The sequence below is a fragment of the Trachurus trachurus genome, assembly GCF_905171665.1.
Source record: "Trachurus trachurus genome assembly, chromosome: 22".
In the NCBI taxonomy this organism is placed as follows: domain Eukaryota; kingdom Metazoa; phylum Chordata; class Actinopteri; order Carangiformes; family Carangidae; genus Trachurus; species Trachurus trachurus.
Genome location: NC_139907.1, coordinates 14,810,257 through 14,824,259, shown reverse-complemented (window position 1 = coordinate 14,824,259; position 14,003 = coordinate 14,810,257). Strand labels below are relative to the sequence as shown.

Here is a 14,003-nt window from a genome sequence, read left to right as displayed (position 1 = left end):
GATTTCTGACAAATGAGGTGAAATTTATAGTTTAAGTGTAGTTGTCTGTGAATTTATCCTTACAAAGTAGACGTTTACAGGACTTGGTTTGACAGAAAAAAGATCATTATGCAGTAGTATTTTAAGTATTCGTTCACTATTAATGTTTGCATAGGAAACCCCAGAGGTCAACATTAATAAGGTTGCATGAAATGCAGACAGGTCTCTTTGTTTTATGATACCTGGATTATAATATAAAGTAAAATAAAATAAAATGTCGACTGATAAAAGCAAAAATATTAAACATGCACCAATAACTTAAATATCAACATAAAGTCATGAAGGTGTGAAGATATTTATATTATTGCATCACTTTCCATATTAGTCGTCTGTATATGAATATAAAGCTGCAAGGAGTTCAGGGAAATCATGGGGGCGAGGATGTTCAAGATCAGCGATGTTTAAAAAAATCAACCGCCTTGAGAACAGAAGTGCAGAACGACAATGAAAACCTAATTGAGAGTGGAAACCTAAAACCAAAAGACACATTTTGCAGTCACTAAATAAGGCTCTGACCAGCGATGCATGTTATCTGTTATGTGGGTTTCCATAAAACTTGACTATCTTATGAACACACCAGAACAGCTCGGTGCAGCTGAACACGACCTTTTCCGGACACGTCACATTGGCGGGAAGCAACAGCTGCTTTGTCCGGTTCACTATCGTCATTTTAAATACACATGTTTGTGTAACTCTCAGGCTCCGTGCAGCTAAATGCTAAGATGTCTACATCGTCTGTGTCAAAGGTAACGTGATATTCCGACATTATGTTGCAGAGTAGACAACGTTATCTTTCACGCACACACACACGGCCACGTCAAAGTTTATTCTGTTGTTTTTGTTACTTGGTTTGTTATTGTAATAACTGACACGGATCATATTTTCAGGGCTGTTTCGTTTTCAAGCCAAGTGCTAAGAAGAAAAAGACGCTTAGTTTAGGTGAGTTTTGTTGCTAAACAAATAACGTGGAGAGCTGTCATATGACATGACAGCCCTACAGCACATATAAACACTGTCATTTCTCCACAGAGGACCACTTCACTGACGGCTGTGAAGGCTCTGAGAACAGTGAATTACGATTCAAACTCTGTCAGGATCTGTGGGACAAAATCAAAACACAGACAGAGGTAACACGACGTTCAATGAATTCAACATGCCACACAACAGATTGTAGTCTAGAAAACTGAGGTCAAAATGCTGTGATAACTCTTGTTACCATATAGTTTGCAGGATTCATTTATTTATTTGAAAGAGCATCATTGATTATATATCAAAAACGTTTGTGCAATGTTTACAGAACAAAAACACAGCACACTGCATTGTTTAAGAGGTTTTAAACAAAACCTGATGAATTCACGAAGTGTTTTAATGTGAGAGCTTGAACACTAATACAATAAAACTGTCTGCAACTGATCGACAAGAGGGTGAATTTGTATATGAAGGAGATGTCTGTTTAACTTTTTTTTTTTTTTTGCATGTAAGGTTTTACAGGATGAACTCAACAGGAAAATCCTGGACAGTTTGCTGGACTTCACCAGGAAATGCTCTTCCACTCGTCAACACAGCGACTGGGCGTCACAGATGAGAGCTAGTGAGATTCCCACGGCAGCTCTAGTCCTTGGTATGTCTGTGTATCAGACAGTGGCTGACTTGGAAAAAGTTAGAAAATAATGGAAAACAAAACATTTCAACTGCCTTTCTCTTTTTATGTGATGTCCTCCACAGGTGTGAATGTCCCGGATCATGACATGACCTTTCAGAGTCTGTCGGAGTTGCTCCAGCAGTCAGTCACTCCTCATGTGGCCTCTGTACAGGCCAAGGAGTGTGGAGGTAACAGATTCATCCCATCACGTGTACTCCAATGACTCTACGATGTCCTATAACAGTTTGAGCTTTCAAATGTATATTTTTTGCTTTATTTATTTCAGTATTGAAGCATTTGATGAAGAGGGTGCTGGAGAGGTTAATGGATACAGTGGTAGCTGTGGATGATGAGGAGGAGGAGGAGGAGCAGGCAGCTGAGGAGACCAGTGCTCAGCTCCACAAGAGTGTTCACTGCTCTCTCAGTACGCTCTGTGACTGGTACAACGCAAAAACAAAGGTGAGAGCATAAGGCAAAGCTAGCACCACACAGTAACATTTACAGCTTGGTTGATATAAAAGAAAAGAAAAAACATTTTTGGGATCACCTGAAAGCAGCAAAACCATTGTTTTCTCAGAAATCCAGCAGTGGTGGTACTCCGGGGAAAAAGCGTAATTCTCCAGCCAAAGAGCAGCAGCAGCAGCAGCCTCCTGTTGTGGTTATTTTCAAAGACTTGGAGGCTTTCAACCCAAGAGTCCTTCAAGATTTCATACTCATCTGCAGGTAACAACAAACTCTTGAATTCAGTTGTTTCTGTGTTGTTTCATCAATGCCAGATCACCTTCTGTAGAAATTATAATCATGACCTTGTTGAAAGCATCCGGTAAAACTAAATTGACAAATACCTGACAAACCTGCCAGCTGTGGTTCAGCCTTGTCAGTAGAACCAGTGTCTCTGAACTCTACTCCACAGCCGGTACATTGAACGTCTTCCGCTGATGTTCATCTTTGGTATCGCCACGTCACCCAGCACCATCCAGCACATGCTGCCTCACTCCGTTTCCTCCCTGCTGTGTATTGAGCTTTTCCAGTCCCTGTCCTGCACCCAGCACCTGGCCACCGTCATAGACAAGGTAGTTTCACACTGACACGCAGCACTGTCCATAGGAAAGGAAACGTACTGGAGAGTCACATCGTGGTGTTGTTAGATTTTCATTTTCACCTTGGTGCCAAGACACTTGTGTTGAAATACTGAATATTACTAAACTTTTAATTATCATGACTGTAACAAGTTACATTTTTTAATTTTTTTTTACTTGTTCCCAATAGTAGGTGAAAAATCTACATCATGGAGATTTTATAAAATTTAAAATAATGTTAAGCAGCTTAATTAAAAACTGCAGCATTTGTAATCAGGCTCAGGTTTGTATCATTGATCACATAACCTTATGTTTTGCAGTATGATCTCAAATGGGAATTTATGGATAAAGAGGTGGCCACAGCATGTAACTCCCAGCAGCCCTGTAATAAATACTGTTCCCTTTTGTTGAAGGACCAGTGTGTAGGATTTAGGGCATCTAGTGGTGACATTTCAGAATGCAGTCGACTGAAAGCCACTCCCTTCAAACCTCCTTTTCCAAGTATGTAGGAGAGGCTACAGTGGCCTTCAGGTAATACAAATGCTCTATAGAGAGTGTTTCATTTGTCTGTGCTAGGCTACTGTGGAAACTGAGGACCTGCTTCCTATGTAGATGTTCAGGGCTTATGATTAAGATGATGGAAAGAAAACAATTTTTACTTTCGGGTGACAAAACACCTATATGCAGTATACATTTAATGACATTAATAAGTCATTAAGTCCTACACACTAGTCCTTTTTAAGTATTTGTAACAAAGGTATGGGTTCAACATAATGTTTATTGGTTTTCAATTTTTTTTTTTTGTAATTATCCCCCAATAACATTTTGGAATTAAAATGTTACTGGACGATTTTAAATTAAAGGAAGTTAATTTTGTTTTTTAATCTTGTCTGTGTTTCCAGTTGATCCTGACGCCTCGATTCCCTTTTAAGCTCAATGGTAAAGTGATGCAGGTGTTGATCAGCATCTTCCTCTACCATGACTTCTCAGTGAGGAACTTTATCAAGGGTGTTCAGGTACAGAGAAGCCTCCAAATGCTGTATCTGTCAAGTTGTCTGAGGATCTATTTCAGATGTGTGTATGTGTGTGAGTCTAAATACCTGTTGGGACTTTGTGCAGCTGGCCCTGCTGGAGCACTTCCACTCCCAGCCTCTCAGTGTTTTGTGCTGCAACAAGAAGGAGGCTCTGCTTCATGTGATGCAGCTCAGTCACCGCGATTTGGAAAGGATCAGGCAGCTGACGTCGTTTAAGAGGTACCTGCTGCACACACATTGTTTTTAACCTCCTGATGTGCCTGTGTAGAAGGGATTTTCATGGTTTGTTTTTACCTTTTCAAATTAAAAATGAACCTTTAAATCTGGTCTAACTTAAGTGAGTGTTTTTGCAGGTATATAGAGAAGCAGGAAGAACAGGAAAAGGTCAATCTATTGAAGGATGATGACCATTTAAAGGTGCTTTTTGTTTTTTTGTTTTTTTTAATTTTATCTCTACACCCGAAACACTGGCCAATAATGACACGCATAACCAAACACAGTCTAACACCAAAGGTCACCGCCTCTGTTTTTAGGAGGTGTGCCAGAGGCTGATAAAGGACCTTCGTCAATATCACAAGAACTATTACCCCATCCTGAAGTGTCTCCACACTCTGACCTCTTCGTTACCTCGGTACCCACTTGGAAAACAGGTATGAACTCATTCCTCTGTGTCTCTACAATGCAACATTTTGACCCTAAAAGCTTTGCACCTTGTGTTTGATGTGACACTGAAGTCATCTCTGTACCACAGATCAGGGAGCTGCATTTGATATGCTTCGAGAAGAACGTGTGGGAGATCGAGGATTACCAGTCAGCCATGAAGCTTTTGAAGTAAGCCTTGATAATGAATCTGTATGTTAACAAGTGGGACCCACAAATGAATGTCAGACTTAAAAAATCAAACTCTTAGATCCCCTGCCTGCTGTTGAGATATTCCTAGACCCAATCCTAATGTCCACATTCACAGATTTATGGACTTTGAGGCACATTCCTGCTAAATCCATGTGGGCTTAGGGTTGTCCCACTGTCAAATCATCAAATGTATGAAGGCTCTCTCGCAGATGTTTTGAGCACTACCCACTTTCCATAAATCTGCACATCTGCACACTTTACCTGAGGGATTGCCCACAGCATTTCAAACAAGGGGTTAAGGTTAAAAAAAAAAAAAGGTAAACAAACAAGCATGAAGGGAACAACCAACCAACTGTTTACATGGAAGTACAAACACAACTCACTGCTGATTCACAGCCACAAATGTGTGTAGTTGTTTATCCTTTCAGAAAGTCTGTCCCCTACAGTGTCTTGGCTCTGAAGAAAGAAAAACCTGTGAAATAAAAAGTCTCAAGCCCACAATAGCATGACAAATGTTTTAGTGTTGTCGATGTGATGTATTGAACTGAAATTTTTTCGAACGTATAAGCAAAAATAAAGCACAAGTTAATTTGTAATAACATAAGTAAGTTATAGAACAAAAATTGAAAACAAAAGCATAATCATCATCATATACTATATCCAGCTTCCTTAATTATCTCGTGTTGCATTGTTTAGAGGAAAAGGAAAAAGAAAAAAGAAGAGGGTCAAGTAAAAAAAAAAATATAGTAAACTGTTTGCAAAGTGCCATCCCATTGATATTGCTAACATTTTGGAATTGCATCCTGAAATCATCTACATTTGAGATTTGGATGGTCATTGCGCCTCCTGGTGCCCAAATAACCATATTCAGTAAGATAGCCTTGTTCCTATGTATGCACCATGCACCAGTTCCCCTAACCTAACCAGATGTTAGTCCAACAACAACAACATCCCAGTGTGAAGTTAGCTCCCCGAGGTGCCACTGTGCTATTGAGTTTTTACCTTCCTGTGGTTTTCTCCCTCCAGGATGCTGGCCAAAGACGAGCTGATCACGTTGCTCCAGAGGTGTGCAGAGATTCTGCAGTCGGCCAAGTCAGAGACGATGAAGAAGGCTGTGGTCCAGTTGGAGGAGCTGCTCGCCAAATTAAAGCAGTTGGACAGTAAGTGGCAAACCTGGGGTTGAACTTGGTTAATATGTTCCTCATTTTCCATCATTAAATGTCCACTTTGGGATGTGTCTTGTTTTGGATAATTATTGATATAAGTGGAAAAAGCAATGGAAATGTAATGCATACAAATCCCTCCCTGTCAATTCTCATCATGTGTCTAAACTCTAAACAGCAGCAGCTGTTGAAGCTGCCCCCAGTGTGGAGGAGAGTATCACTTCTCCAGTCAAAAACCTTCAGAAGAAAACAGATCTCTTCCAGCTACAGAAGGTACGTTTTTTTTATGGGGGCGTATCAGCTGTACATCAGAAAAGATTCTCCACTTTCTTGGTGTTTTATAATACTTAAATACATAAATTGCACATGGCCAAACATTCCAGACGCTGCTGGAGATGAACGAGTCTCGGAGATCCAAGAAGCTGAGTCCGTTCGAGGTTCTACGGAACGAAGCTCTCGAGTTTATCGACGGCTTAGTGAAGTAAAAACAGATTTCCTTCTCGCTCTTTTAAAAAGTTTGAGGAATTTCATTCTGTGAACCATCGTAGAAATGTTTTACAGCTAACATCTCTCTCTCACTCGCCCAGGACTCACCTGTCTCCCCCTGAGTCTCAGCCACTTTACGAAGTCTGCTACTACAGCTCATCTGCCATCGTGAGACGCCATCTCAACGCAACACCTCGCACGTCTATTCAGGCTGCTCTCAGCAGTCCCCACTATTACCTGCAGGTGCGTCCCTCACCTTATCAAGTACCTGCCTGAGCAAGAGGAGGAGCTGGAGGTTTATAATCAAGATCTTGTAGAAAAGTGACAGAGACATTTGTTGAAGGCATTTTCATTCTCTGCTCTCAGAATGAAAAGCTAAAGACGGAGGACGGCTCGGTCTCTAATGCCGCTCCTGATATCTGCATCGCTTACAAGCTTCATCTGGAGTGCGGCAGGTTGATCAACCTCTGTGATTGGTTAGAGGTGAGTTGACACACCGGAGGCTAATTTCATTTAACCTGTCAAAGAAAAACACGTGTTTATGAAGACACTTTTTAAAAACACAAAAGCATAACCTTTCAACTTTGGCTTTGTTTTTGTCTGTAGAAAAGGCCGTATTGATCCCAATGATCAATGTGTGTTATTGATCTTTGGATCAAATATCGGCCCAGCGTGGACAGAACACTCACATGAACGGAAACGTGTTTTGTTTGTTTTCAGGCTTACGCCACTGTGGTTTCTGGAGCCGAGGGCAACGATCCAGACTCAGACAATTTCGGGAAAGTGGATGAAGTCAAACAGTATCCTTCCCCAATTTATCTATGCACACGTTTATTTCCCATCATGCATCTTATCTTACATTGGTGCCTGTATGTAACTGCTCCAGTGATGTATAACATAAGTTAGTTGTTGACACAAGTTACTTGACAAATGCTGTTGTTGTGGTGTGGTAGTTTTGTCCACTTTTCCTCAACTTCATCTCCAGTGCTCGTTTCATCCAAGCTGTATCAGAGCTTGAATTTCTGGGCTTTATCAAGTCCACCAAGCAGAAGACCGACCACGTGGCTCGACTCACCTGGGGAGGCTGCTGACCAGCACAACCCAGAGGGAAGAGCTAGGATACCGTCTCCTGTCATTGTAGCGCTTAACAGTTGTGACATGAAATGATATTTTGTACTTAGGTCACCTATAATAAAAGATGTGGTTAATGTCCGATAACCATCTTTATTTATGTCTGTGCATGAGACAAAAACATACTTTATGCTCCAACTCCATATATGTCCAGTGCTGGATCTTCTAAAAGAGTTTACGGTCTAAATGAAAATCTTTAACTCTGTATTTCCACATTATATTATTAAGGTTGCAGTACTAGTGTACAACTGAAAGGAGACCATTATAAATGGTGTGATATTTTATCAAATACAGTGATTAAAAGTTAAAAAACACAGGATTTTGGGGTAATCGTTCACCAAATACCATCCAAAGGTAAAGCTTAGTTTAGATTGCAAATATTAATTTCTTTGTGATCTCATATACTGAATGCACAAGTCTGAACTCTTAAAAGATTTTTATTGTTTGTTTTTTCAATAAGTACATTGGTTTCAAAGTGATACCAGCAAAACAAAAGTTAAAATAAATAAAACACTGGTAGGGAGAAAAACAAAAAAAAAACAAATCAAAGTAATTAGCCCACTTAATGCTCAATTTAAAAAGCAATGTACAGATGACAAACTGCAAACATATTGTCTCTGTTCTGCTGTGTTTCTGCCACTCCCTTTCAGATTGACCAGCAAACCTTGTTTAAAACTACGCTGCGTTATCGTATTTACATGTAACAAACAGAAATGAGTGACAAAGCCTGGAATGCTGGGAATCATTACAAAAGTGAGATTACTGTAGATACATGTACAGCAGGAGGAACATAGGCCACTGGTAGAGATAGGGTCCATTCTGTTACATTAGGACCAAGTTGCTTACAACAGAGTGGTAACAACTGACAACAGCTTCATATAAACTTTTGCCCAAAGACAGAAATATGGCACGGTAAGAAAAGTTTCATTTAAACTAGCTAAACTGAATCTCTTACAATGATGAGCTTTTTTTTCTTTCTTGAGATATCACATGACAGCTTGCAGCAAGAAGAAGGCCGTCTTGCAGAGGTTTCTGTGCCACACTCAGGAAACATCTGGAGAAGAGGGAGATGAAATAAAATACAGAAACCAGACTTGTTACTTTAAACTTCAAAGGAGGAGCTCAAACCGAGATCCAAGAAGTTCTCGTGTACAGTATGCCAATGAAATGGGAATGTGGAAATAATTCAAGATGGAAATGAAAGGACTCACAGCTCGCGGGCTGCTCCCCGAATCGTCGCATCAATTGATCGTGTGTGAACTTCACAAAGGTGTCATATTGTTCTGAAATTCACAGGAAATCAAAGATTACATTAGACTTTAAGTGTTTACATTTTTCCAGACTCATTTTTACACTGCAGGTCAGCTAACCCCACGAGTCAAATCGCTGTATAAAACTCAAATCACATAACTGTATAAACGTACGGATATAATGCTGAAATAATGTCTTACTTTTTCTGACACTCATTTTCATATATCCTCAATAGCAATATTCTTCATTTTACAGTTTTTAATTTTTGCCAAGTACACAATCTGTAAGAATTTAGGCTTTGATGACTTGGACTTTTGCCTTTACTTTTTCTGTTACACACTACAATTGTGTCTTGATCACAAAAATATGAATTCACCTCCTGAGAGTGTCAGTGGGTGTAAAAGACAGAGGAGGTGCTTTTCTAAATAAAAGTATCTATTTACATTCCCCTTACTAGGGTATGAATAAGTAAAACTGACTAACTGCTGTTCTTCTGTTCATACTTGGAGTGTACAAACCTGCCAATTTTGAGGTCATGGTCTCCTCATATTCCTCCCGCACCTTCTCTTCCCTTTCTTTCAGCAGGCGTTCACAGATCATTCCAACTTGTCTGAGGGTGAATAATGGCTGTTCTTTTCTAGTAGGAGAAACACCTCCAGAGGACGTTCCTGCACAAAAAAATCAAGGAAAACCTAAGTATTGATGCGCCCATGAGGCTTTGTGATTACCTGAGTACATGTCACAGTATCTTCTGTAGACACAGTGTTTGAAGGCTAACCTGGCATGCTGGAAACATTCATAGTAGACGACTGGGATGGGGACTCAGGAGAATAGCAGCACTCTGACTGTTGGTAGCCTCCATCTAGATGCTTCCTCTTTTGAATGCGTTTGTACTCCTGCTTGATGCTGTTGAGGATTTGTTCTACAGGAACAATAGAAAGTAAAAAAAAAAAAAAAAGTCCATTAGTAAAAGACTTACCAGATGACACTTAAGGGATCCACTGCTTAGCTTTATTATCTCTAAACATTATTGTTCTCTGGTTTGTTGTAGTGTGGCTCAACATGTTCCTAATACCTTACAGGTGCCTGGCCGACCAGCCAGCAGGCCAACCTGGCCGTCATCAGTCACATTACCTGCGCTAAGTCTGGACGATGACTCCCCAAATGGCGAGGGCTCCATGCTGAGATACTTCCTAGGGGACGAGGATGAGGACGATGGGGACACGGGGATGCATCTCCGTCTTTTGGGTGAGGTAGGACTCATCAGCGGATCGAAATCCATGGTCCTCTTCAGGGTGGCTCCACACGCCATGACTTTAGTTTGTTAAAGGGAGGAGGAGAAGGAAGAGAGGAGAGGAGGGGGGTGCAGAAATGCCGAAACAAGACAATAATGAGGCGACACATTAGTTACTTCACATACCTGCTAGCTACAGCCGTTAGTCTTAAATGACACTTACTAATTATAACGTGAAATGTCCCGCTGAGACCAGTGTCTTTCGCTGGGGGAAATACATGCTAAGCATACTGCGCAGCTGAGGCTTTAAATATTTGCTAGCAGGCTAGCATTAGCTGAGCTCTGCTAGCCAATAATCAAAAAGAAAACAAAGCTAACGGCTAGCTTTGGCTACCGCTGGTCGGACAACACGTTGTGGTGTACATTTGAAAAAAAAAAACTAAATTTTTACCTTACGGAGGAGAAAAAGTTCGTGTGTCCAACTGCGTCCCAACAACTCGTCTTGGTCCAAAAAGTTGCTTCCCAAAAAGTTGCAGTGACGATGAGCCAGCTGCGGGCCAACTGTCTGCTGATATCGGCGCTAGCTAACGCAACTTAGCTGCTTGTTTTTGATATGAGGCTGTCGGCTTCGGCTTCGGCTTCTCCGGTTAGTGACGTCACGTGTGAAATCCGATGCGCAATGCATTCTGGGTTATGTAGTGAAACTGAAAAAGATGGGGGTAAATAAAGGTTTGACGTCATAGTAGCGACAAAAGACACCTACCACACGAATTTCGCAACTCGGTGAAATTGCCTCCTCATAGAAGTATTTAATAAGCTGAACTCTACTCATCTACGGTATTATTACATCGAAAACAATAAAGATAATGTCTCCTTATCTCCACAAGAGGGCAGCGTTACACTAAAAACTAACCCTCATTCTTTCCAAATTGTGGCTTATCCCAGAAAGTCTGTGGTTCACAGAGTAGCCTAATTAAAGTGATAAGAAAGAAATCAAGCCTGTTATTTCTGACTCATAAAATTATGTTGCAAGGAGTTTCCTCAAAAATCTTTATAGTTTACGATAAAGTAAAAAGATACAATTGAACTCCACCTAATTCATGTCTAGAATAGAATAGAAATATGATATTTCTTTTACAATATAGTATTTTTTTGATAACTTTACAAATTATGTTTTTTCTTATGAGAAATAAATTATATAGGCTATTAATCTTTGAATCCAAAATGTCTCCAAATTAAACACAATGAGAACTACAAAAAATCTCTCTGAAATGGGGACGCAAAGAGATGCTGTTTCGCCTTAAAGGTTATGAACTGCAGGTATTGTAAAGTCATGCGAACACGCACACCAACACACACATGTTTCCTGAACATATTTTGTTCAGTAAATTCGCTGTGCTAATTTTTTATTAAGAAAAACAAGTATGTTGACAATAATCATGATAAAAATAGACAAATTTCATATATTTATTGAAGTCATGTCCTTTCTTACACAGTTTTATGGAGCACAATGGCACAATGTATGCCTCACAGGAATATGGCAGTACAGCTTCTCACATAATCTTGTAACTGTTTAATAAGCACGAGTGTAATAACGGCTATATAACATTCTTGTATCACTGCAGACTTCAGGTCTTATTTGATCAAAAAGCCACTCATTTTTCAAAGAAGGACTCAAAATCTTTGCTTTGCAAAGTACAGTAAAAAAAATAAATAAATTAAGTAAAATTCAATAGAATTGAACAACTGCCAAACCTCACAATATCATGGTCTTGGAAAATGCTTTCAAATCACTAATAAGGCGCTAATTTCACATTACAAGCAGTAAGCTGTTATTCAAAACTGACATTTTGTATGAAAGTGGACACAGTTTTACCTTGGATTACTGCCACAATGTTGGTATGATATAATGCGAAGAAAACTGAAAGGAGAAGAAAACTCCTAGATCTATACCTTAAAGCTGAAATGAAAAGAGAGGAAAAGATAAAGAAATCAGCTCTACAGCACTACAACTAACAGCAAAGATGACAAAGCATGTGTTTGTAATGTATTTAAAACACCTTTGAGTCACTGAACCAGTTATTGGGAATATCACTATAGTTCTTATGAAATAAGATGAAATAGGCATTTTGGGTCAGACATAACCATCTCTCAATGGCAAAGTGAAAACAGAGGAGCACATTGTGTTAATCACACAGAATTCACCTTCAAAGTCATCAGGGTTTTTTTTCTATGTCATGTTTTGGCACATTTCACAGTCAAAGAACAGTGCACTAGCAGGGTCAGGGCTATTCTACAATATCTCCTCTTCACAGTTGTACCAGAGCAGAGCAGAGCACCTCATCTTTTAAACCGGCTCTGCAGTAGAAGTCTCAGTCCCTCCAGAAACTGTAACCTGGGCTACTTTTACTCCTCGGGTGCTTCCGTAGCTGGCTCCCTCTCTGCCCACCCCGCCCCTCAGGCTCTTGCTGTTCCAGTCACTCTCGGCACTGTTGTCCAGAGTCTGCGTCGCTCCGCGGCACAGGCGGCAGATGTTCAGGAAGGCCCTGCGCAGGTCCTTGCTCCTCATGGCATAGATCACAGGGTTCACGGTGGAGTTGAGCAGACACAGCATGCTGCAAAAGGCAAATATAGTCTTGATGAAGTCGTTCACCTTTCCGAAGAGGTCGTAAACCATGATGGCCAGTAGCGGGCCCCAGCAGATGATGAGGGCCACCAGGATCAGAACGAGGGTTTTAGCCAGGCGGAGGTCCATCCGAGCCTGCTCGGGCCTCACCGTCTGAACCTTAGTCCCCTCTGCCGTGTAAACAATCACACTCCTCTGGGAGCTGCGGCTCAGCATGCGGACGGCGTGGTGGTGGGACTTCCAGAGGATGAACATGTAGGCGTAGATGATGAACAGGAGCAGGATGCTGGTCACCCCGATCCAGAACATCAGGTACTTCTGATCGATCAGAGGGAAGATGTCTGAGCAGACCGAGTTGAGACGTTTGCAGTTCCAGCCCAGCAGCGGCAGCAGCGACATGACGATGGAGATGGTCCACATCACGCTGAAGGCGATGACTGCTTTAGTTTTTGTCACGATGCGTTTGTACGCCATGGGCCTGTGGATGGAGATGTAACGGTCGATGGCGGTGAGGAAGAGACTTCCCACAGAGGCAGTGAAGGAGGCAATGACCCCGGCCAGCTTGAAGAGGAAAACATTAGGGCTGTCCTTCCTGTGGAGGACGTGGAAGTCCAAGAAGCTGTAGACAAAAATGATGCTCCCTATCAGATCGGCCACAGCCAGACTGCCGATGAAGTGGTAGGAGGGCCGAGATCGAAGCGTCTGGGAGTGCAGGATCACACACAGCACCATTAGGTTCTCCAGCACCGTGAACGTACCCAGGGTCAGGGCCAGGATAGCGACTGCGAGCTGCTGACCAGGAGTCAGAATCATAAAACACTCCATGTTGTCCACAAAGTCTTCTCCACACTGCGTCGCCACCCCGCCGCTCTCCACAGAGGTGCCATTACCCAGCAGAAAGTCTGAGATGTTGGTGGGGAATATGGGAGAGAGGCCGCCGTAAATGACCTCCTTGTTTCCAGGGACCAGTCCGGGGAGGGAGTCACTAATGGAGGCAGAGTGAGGTTTCTCGAAGTGGAATTTGTTCTTGATCAGGCTCGGGTCAGCGGAGGGGTCGTCGTAGATGGCGTCATTGGAGCCGAGATACTGGACACCTGTTGTTAAGGTGCTCATTGTAGTGCCTGCTACCCTGCGCAAAGCCAGCTTCATGGCTGCTTAGTGGCTGTGGAGATGCTCAGTGGAGAGGTGTGTGGTGGAGAAACAGCACTACAGCCGCATCTATGGAGAGACACACACCCCAAAAAAAAAAAAAACACAAAATATTTCTTTAAAGAAGTCATCAAACATCATGTCACATTCAAACCAAAGTGCACTGAGATTCATTCATGTTTATTAATGATTAACATGGTGGAAAATGAATTTGCTGCTGGGAGATAGGCTGTTGGGGGGGAATGTGTATGTATCAGCCAGCTGACTCCAGAGCAGATGCATCCCAGACAATAGTGGGAAACTGAACAGTTGATGAC

General features: G+C 41.6%; 3 protein-coding genes across 4 annotated transcripts; 1 reads left to right on the top strand and 2 right to left on the bottom strand.

The window, feature by feature from the left end:
• The first annotated feature begins 716 nt into the window (after positions 1-716).
• Positions 717-7,417, top strand: orc3 (origin recognition complex, subunit 3). Of its 2 annotated transcripts, none has more exons than XM_083997525.1 (20): positions 717-785; positions 927-978; positions 1,069-1,166; positions 1,522-1,660; positions 1,765-1,869; positions 1,968-2,140; positions 2,259-2,404; positions 2,595-2,754; positions 3,663-3,776; positions 3,880-4,013; positions 4,148-4,211; positions 4,328-4,444; positions 4,546-4,625; positions 5,673-5,806; positions 5,991-6,082; positions 6,193-6,290; positions 6,397-6,538; positions 6,662-6,778; positions 7,016-7,095; positions 7,281-7,417. In XM_083997525.1, the coding sequence occupies exons 1-20, from the start codon at positions 762-764 to the stop codon at positions 7,384-7,386; spliced, it is 2,175 nt and encodes a 724-aa protein (XP_083853651.1). In that variant the 5' UTR covers positions 717-761; the 3' UTR covers positions 7,387-7,417. The 2 variants fall into 2 exon arrangements, with proteins under 2 accessions (XP_083853651.1, XP_083853650.1); XM_083997524.1 differs by having other exon boundaries at positions 5,988-6,082.
• A 430-nt stretch (positions 7,418-7,847) lies between these two features.
• On the bottom strand, positions 7,848-10,530 carry LOC311005435 (akirin-2-like). The gene is made up of 6 exons (XM_083997847.1): positions 10,363-10,530; positions 9,812-9,991; positions 9,456-9,599; positions 9,196-9,345; positions 8,638-8,709; positions 7,848-8,480 (listed from the first exon to the last, which is right to left on the bottom strand). The coding sequence occupies exons 2-6, from the start codon at positions 9,987-9,989 to the stop codon at positions 8,470-8,472; spliced, it is 555 nt and encodes a 184-aa protein (XP_083853973.1). The 5' UTR covers positions 9,990-9,991; positions 10,363-10,530; the 3' UTR covers positions 7,848-8,469.
• Positions 10,531-12,258: 1,728 nt separating this feature from the next.
• On the bottom strand, positions 12,259-13,686 carry LOC311005381 (cannabinoid receptor type 1B-like; the record flags this gene model as incomplete). Its single annotated transcript, XM_083997767.1, has 1 exon — positions 12,259-13,686. One exon carries the CDS (start codon positions 13,684-13,686, stop codon positions 12,259-12,261), a length of 1,428 nt encoding a protein of 475 aa, XP_083853893.1.
• Between the last annotated feature and the right edge of the window lie 317 nt (positions 13,687-14,003).

Excerpts from the sequence above, each read along its gene's own strand:
- LOC311005435 (XM_083997847.1), bottom strand. The coding sequence starts at position 9,989 with ATGGCGTGTGGAGCCACCCTGAAGAGGACCATGGATTTCGATCCGCTG. Across the intron at positions 9,600-9,811 it reads ATCGTCCAGACTTAGCGCAG|AACAAATCCTCAACAGCATC; the intron begins GTAATGTGACTG and ends TTGTTCCTGTAG. Across the intron at positions 8,710-9,195 it reads CATGACCTCAAAATTGGCAG|AACAATATGACACCTTTGTG; the intron begins GTTTGTACACTC and ends TGTGAATTTCAG.
- orc3 (XM_083997524.1), top strand. The coding sequence starts at position 762 with ATGTCTACATCGTCTGTGTCAAAG. Across the intron at positions 6,779-7,015 it reads ACCTCTGTGATTGGTTAGAG|GCTTACGCCACTGTGGTTTC; the intron begins GTGAGTTGACAC and ends GTTTGTTTTCAG. Across the intron at positions 7,096-7,280 it reads AAAGTGGATGAAGTCAAACA|TGCTCGTTTCATCCAAGCTG; the intron begins GTATCCTTCCCC and ends CTTCATCTCCAG.